The sequence below is a fragment of the Colossoma macropomum genome, unplaced genomic scaffold (genome assembly GCF_904425465.1).
Source record: "Colossoma macropomum unplaced genomic scaffold, Colossoma_macropomum, whole genome shotgun sequence".
Taxonomy (NCBI): domain Eukaryota; kingdom Metazoa; phylum Chordata; class Actinopteri; order Characiformes; family Serrasalmidae; genus Colossoma; species Colossoma macropomum.
This window is the reverse complement of record NW_023494799.1, coordinates 24,982,967-24,989,950: the sequence shown is the minus strand read 5'-3', so window position 1 is coordinate 24,989,950 and position 6,984 is coordinate 24,982,967. Positions and strand designations below refer to the sequence as shown.

The 6,984-nt window shown below is 40.2% G+C and overlaps 1 protein-coding gene across 1 annotated transcript; it reads right to left on the bottom strand.

The window, feature by feature from the left end:
* Positions 1 to 100: 100 nt before the first annotated feature.
* On the bottom strand, positions 101 to 6,860 carry pdcd7 (programmed cell death 7). The gene is made up of 5 exons (XM_036587254.1): positions 5,726 to 6,860; positions 3,756 to 3,894; positions 3,100 to 3,330; positions 2,725 to 2,812; positions 101 to 1,653 (listed from the first exon to the last, which is right to left on the bottom strand). Exons 1-5 carry the CDS (start codon positions 6,764 to 6,766, stop codon positions 1,533 to 1,535), a joined length of 1,620 nt encoding a protein of 539 aa, XP_036443147.1. The 5' UTR covers positions 6,767 to 6,860; the 3' UTR covers positions 101 to 1,532.
* Between the last annotated feature and the right edge of the window lie 124 nt (positions 6,861 to 6,984).

Below are 6,984 nucleotides of genomic sequence, written 5' to 3'. Positions count from 1 at the left end.
GTTGTACAGAACCGAGCATGTTAGAATCCTTACATTTATCTACAGCCAAAATGGTATTATACTACTTAATAATTTTAACTGTGAGTCCAAACTTGTGTATTTGGTAACACTTTATTTGAATGCTACAAACAAAGAGACGTCATAACATACGCATTAGCAATAAAATATAATTTAAACACCAATACTTGAGTTTTATGAAGAGCTGATGCAGCAGTAATGAAACGTCAAACAGTACATATTAGCAACAAACAGTATATCAGTATGAATGAGTTTGATGCCCTGTAACTGAGGTGGTAACACATTTAGCACTTATAACATCTTCAGATGTTTATATTGGGCTGATATCTGATTATGTTACTATTGTAGTATTAAGAGCAGAATGTTAAAGTGACGCTGGGCTAATATACTAAAAGGTCTGCATTTTCTAAACCTGCAGATGGAAATGTCAGGTTTAGTCCCACGTTCTACATTTTCATGTGTTCTTTTTGGCAGATATATACATGACAAATATTGAGTATCTGTGTTGTATTGGAGCATTTACTGAGAACATTTAAAGAAAAATGGCTTGGTGAAGAATGCCATCTCGTAAATACTAGCATTAGCTGTTCAAATACTCAACTACTGCCTTTCTGAGCACGTCATGGTTATTGTAAGTACTTAAAGAACACAGACCAACTATGTGTTTAATAACAGAGAGAACCAGTCCTGGATTTACTGTAGCAGTGCAGGATATGCTGAAAAAAAAAACTGTAGTTTTGATAGTATTCCATAGTATTTTTAATGTGGCATGATTGGGGCTCTTTGTGCATTCCAATTTATCAAACCTCATGAAACTAGGGCTAAACAATTTGGGGAAAATATCTAATTTTTCTGACTAATATTGTGACTACAATTTTAATTTGCAATTTTTTTCTATAAATTAAGGTTCAGGCCTGTTTTTTTTTTGGCCAAGAAGAATTTTTTTGGCCAAGAATATTCACTATTTTGGCTTGAGGCTTGAAACCTGAATGCAGTGTGGCAGACTTATGGCTGTCACATGGAGGTTTGGTTGGATCTGATTGGCCTAACTCATCTACAGGCAGTTTAAAAGCTCTGTGTTATTAGGTTATATTTCCCCACTTAAAACTTAAGACATTTTTGATAAAGTATAGGCTATAATGAAAAAAAATTCTGGCTCTTCAGATTTGAAAATTGCACTCCGTGAAATTGTGATTTGAATATGAAAACGGTTAATCTTTCAGTCCTAATGAAAACTAAAAATCGTGATTTACTGTGTATTGTTAAAATGTCTTCATGTATCACATTGTTACATTTACCCCTGTAGGTAGTGTTCAAAAAGCGTTACCTTGTATTTCTTATGACTCACCACAGTACAAAAATAAACTTTCTTAGACATCTGTACAGATGTGTGCACCAGAAATACAACATAAATAACTCCTACTCCAACTCACATACTGTTAACAATATCAGTCAGTAGCATTCAGTAGTGAATTGGAAGTGATTCGGTAGTCAGAACTGGTTCAGTAACAGGTTCACTTCTCCAGAGCAGAGGCCCAGAAATCATCCGAAGGAGGGTCTGGCAGAACCCAGCCCTGAGGGATTGACGTGCCATCAGGATGATCTATTGGAACCAGGAACTGATCCCATTCTCTCCTGGAAGGAGAAATCAAAACAAAGAAAAAACCTGTTTTAGTGCACATCCATCACTTGTCATATTTAAAATTGTTATTTTATATAAAAACTGCAATACAGAATATTTTAATATTATATATATATATATGTGTGTGTGTGTGTGTGTGTGTGTGTGTGTGTAATATTTTGGCAACTAGAAACTATTAAAGAGTCTACATCAGGGGAAAAGAATGCTCATTTTTTGAAAAATGAATTTGATGTATGTAAACCGGAGTGGAGAACTGTGGTCTAGCAGTGTCCAATTTGGTGATTATCCTGCTTTTATCACACCCACTAAACCTAGCGACTTGCTGCTGAGTTGACGCAACAGCCCATTTTGAACTAATTGTTTATGTGATGTCACAAAACCAACACATTTACATATATCTGCCCAATCAGCCAACAGCAATTTAGCCCCGCCCATTCAAACTAAAATTATAAGGAGTGTTTCAGTCTGGACTGCTTTTTGAATGAGGCACAATGCAGGACAGCCAATCAGGACAGAATTCATTTACATATCTCAGTCTTAAAGGCACAGTAACAAATCATCCTTAATTCTAAGGGATAAAGAGAGACTGGAAAATGGTCATGTAAACATGAATCAGGACTGTTTTTGGTACATAAAACCAAACAGTGGACCTCAGGGACAAGAAATAACACAAAAATATAAGATCTGAGCCCTTTAAAAGATAAAGAAATGTGTAATTATATACTTTCAATAATATTTTGGCAACTTTATCACAAAGGTGCTCTGGATGTTTATTTTATGATAACTTTATTTTGGAAATTATGTTTACAAGTACCTGTAGCTGTGTGTACACTATAGTTTATTCATTTTTGAATCACTTTCCAGCTTCCTACTAATTATTTGAAACAGAGCCAACCTGGCTTTATATGATTTAAAATATGGCTGAAAAAAGCTAATTCCAAACTTGTGTTGCATATGTCAGATTATAGTGCTACACAATTACACACTCTTTCACATAATGGAGTGGTTTTGAAGATACAGCAGGGATGTTGTTAGTAAGAATGTAGTGACTGCTGGCTCTTCACCTTATCTGGATCAGGGCAGGTAGAGAGCGCTCCGCCTGAGTGTAGTATTCTCTGAAAGGCTGAAGCGGATGATCGGGAGGCAGTTCAGCTGACAGAAGAAAGATCATGTGAGAAGCAAGCAAAATAAACACACACAGCCCTCTCAGTAAAGCAAACAAACAGCATTCCAGCACACTTTCAAAACAAATGCCCTAAAAGATAACAATGAAGACAATATCAGCTGCTTTCTTGCAGCTTTAACAGGCTGATGCTGACACCTTGTGGTCATTGGGGAAAAAAAGTCCAAGTACATAACTAACAGACCAGCGCCAGACCTGAATATTGAAAGACCAACACAACACATAGCAAGGTCACATAACACAACCTGTTAATTACCTCCAAACAGCATGGTGTCTATCTCCTGTTTCTTAAGCAGCAGCTTCTCTCTTTCTTTCTTCAGCCGCTTTTCCCGCTCTCGTTTGCGCTCCTCCTCCTGTTCTCCCTCCAGCATGACCCTCAGGGCTTTCTCTTCAGCACCGTAGATGGCCGTGCGCTTTCTGATCAGACTCCTTAGCCGTGTCAGGTGGCCCTCAAACACCTCATCACACACCTTCTCCGGAAACATGCCTGCTCAGAACGAAGACGAAAACGGTCAAACTGGAATCTAACTTCAGATGCCCAAAGAAAGTCTTTATTAACTCCTTTTCAGAATTACAATGAGGAATTATGGGTAAGGCTAACACTGAGGTAACAAACAAATGGCATGAACAACTATGTATCCATGTATGCAATAATACTATTGAATATTTCCGAATGAGTACTTGGATATTTGTTCTCAAAATCACCCATAAAAACAGCATTTGAAGCATTTTAAGCTGCCGTCTGATGCAACAGATACACAAAGGTGGCAACTCAACTGTGCTGTATTTTAAGAATGGATTATAATTCATTTTTGCCCAAAATAAAACTTTCTTGGAAATTTAACACCTCTCTCTGTAATGGTCCGGGCAGGGGAACTAATAGTAAACAAATGAGGAGAAACAGTTGGTCACCTTTCCTTGATGCAGCCTCTTTGCGGAGTTTTCTCAGCTTTTCCAGAGCCTTGAGGATGTCCAGCATTCGCTTAGCATCTGCCTGCTTCTTCCTCACCTCAGACAGCACAGCGTCAGCAGCAAGCTTCAGCTCACGCTCCTGCATTTGGGAGCATAAATAGGGAGCATAAATAGGATTTCATTTGTAGTTTAGGCCATTTTTTAACATGGTAACATGATTGTCAGATAATAGTTTCTATTATGCTCTCACTAAATACTATTTTAACAAATGTGTCTAAATTTCCCCAAATCAGAAAAGATCAGTTTGGTTCTCCAACTGCCTGGTTGAGTTTTGGCTTCTGGAATGGAGTGAGAAGCAGTGACTGAATTAGACATCACCCAAAGTGCTCATCTTATAATGAAGAAAATGCACTTTGCTGGTTGCTTCAAATAACAAAATTAACACCATTAGGTGGGAAATGTCTTAAACAACTAGATGTTCAGAATTAAATCAATGGTTTACCAAAAATGCAAAGTTTGCTCCTTTATTAGTAGGACTGCACTAATACAGGAATTCTGAATCTGCACATATGCCTCAATGTAGGTGTGCGTAACACATTTACAAAATGCGGAAAAGGATACATTTATCTGGATTAGCATTACAGAAAAATTCAACATTTGTCTGTAGAGGGCTACACGTCCAGTAAAAGAGAATAAAATAGACACTTTAGCTTTGTAGCCTGTGTCACCTAAACATTCAGCTCCTCTGGAAAACAATAATGCATTTAAAATCAGTCACATTTCAGCAATGCTCAAATGCAGAATATATTAACTCTGCATCTTCTGCATGCAGAATATAATAACTCCTGACTGATACCAATATGATTCTAATATATATCATCATGCATGTCTATTTGTTTGTTTTGTACTGGAACTACAAGGCTAACATAGCCAAAAAGTAATGGAGGTCTAAGATTTTGGTTAACTACATCAGCCTAGAAATATTTGGGCGACAAAAAATTCCATTATGTTTTAATTACATTAGCCTAGAAAGATTTCAAGTAGACTTCCATTACTTTAGTGCTAAATCAACCTAAAACAATTTGGGTGACAGACTTTCATTACTTTTTAACCTCATCAGCCTAAAAAGATGTTGGGTGTCACACACCTCCATTGTTTTTTTGCTAAATGAACCTAAAACAATTTGGGTGACACAGACTCCCACTACTTTTTAACTTCATTAGCCTAAAAAGATTTTGGGTGACACAGATTTCCATTACTTTTTAACTAAATTGGCCTAAAAAGATTTTAGGTGACATTGATTTCCATTACTTTTTAACTTCATTAGCCTAAAAGATTTTGGATGACATAGACTTCCATTACTGTTAACTTCATTAGCCTATAAGATTTTGGGTGACATAGACCTCCATTACCTTTTAACTACATAAAGCCTTTTTTTTTTCATAGACTTCCACTTTTTGCTACATTAATCCAAAACAATATTTAGTGAACATACACTTCAACTATCTAAGCTTTGTACCGCTGCACTCTTTAGCAAAAAGAATGATTCTATTGAGTTCCATGAGTTCTATATCATTTCATGCCTAAATGATTCTCTACATGATGAAATGGTTCTTGAGCTTGATGGAGAATGGTTTTATATAGCACAAAAGAGAGTTCTCCTATTGTTACATTGTCAAACTCGTAAAAATAGCAGAACCCTTTTTGTGCTATATAGAACCATTTTAATCATGAAATTGTCGTATATGTAACTCATAGTTCTAAACAGACCCATTCCTTTCACTAAAGAACCCTTAACAAACCATCTTTTTTAAGACTGTACTGCAAAAGTAAAGAATGTTAAATTTGTGGTAAGACACCATTTATGTAAATCTGTCCCGACCATCTGATAAGCCGAGTGTCAACTTTTGACCCTTAGTGAGAGCGCCCCCTGCTGCATGTCCTGCAGAACACATGCCCCACCATCTCACCCTGTTCTTTTCCTCCAGTTCTTGTATCTGCTTCATCCGGTACTTGTCTATAGCTGCCTCTTTCTCTGCAGCTCTCCTCTCCTCCTCCTGCTTCTCCTCCATCCTCACTGCTTTCCTCCTGTGCATGCGCGCCCGTTTCTTCTTGATCAGTTCCAGCTTCCTCTTCACCCTGCTGATGGCCTCCTGGTCCTGCAGGCCTGCCAGTCTCTCCTGCAGGCTGCTTTTCAGCTCTACCGCTCTAGAGTGTGACTCAGTCCAGACGCTTTCATTCTCCAGGTTGTTTTTTAGGGTTTGGCAAAGCAGTGAGAGCTCAGAGAGAACCTGAACTGCACTGTACAGCTTCTGTCTGAACTCAGAAACAGACTGTCCTGAAGCAGCCCGAGTGGCTGCAGCTGATTTCTGCCCTCTTCTCTGTAAGAACCCTTTGATCCACTGCTCATCCTGCACCCTCTGCCTTGCATCTGGATCAGATGTGACCGGCCTGGTGCTGCTGTGTTTTTTGTTTAGTCTATTTTGGCACTCACCTGGCCAGGCGCTCTCTGATGAGGAAAACTGGGTTGGGAAAGCGCTGGGAGGTTTATGATGATCCACACTGAAATTTGGACCCGAGCTGGATGGAGGATAACAAGGCTGGTATGCTGGAGGTGGAGGTCCAAAATTGGTAAAAGTGCCCCCCTGATCAAACTGTCCCCTATGAGCCCCAGGCGGCTGCTGCCCCCTGCTGGCGGCAAGAGGCCAAGGCCCAGGCCTAGGCCCCATCTGCTGCTCGCCAAAGTAACCTGGAGGGGGTCTGCTGGGGTCGAAAGGCGGAGGTTGAGAGTACGGAGAGGGTCCACCTGGAGGCACCGGCGGCTGAAACGGAGGCCAGTGGCCGTGCTGGACGGACCAAGGCGGCGGGGGTGGAGGGACCGAGCTGGGAGGCGCTCCAGTACCAAACCCCCCTCGGCTACCGAGTCCATAGCTCTCCGCGCCCGCTTCCAGTAGCCCTCCCGAGTACGGCTGGGTTTGGTTCCCGTCCCTTGAGGTCCCGAATGAATCCATACTGTCCAGTCACTGTGTTTACACGGAAATCCAGGGCTGCGCTGCAGAGAAATTCACAGTGCAGCTTCAAATGCGCTCCCCTCTAAGCGGAGGTGGCTTCGTCACTTCCTTACTACGTGCGTTTGGGTGCGTTCCAAATCGAGTGAACGCTCCAGACCTAGTGCACTTGAAAGAAAGCACGCTAACGGCGACCATTTTATAGGGTTCCAAACAAAACC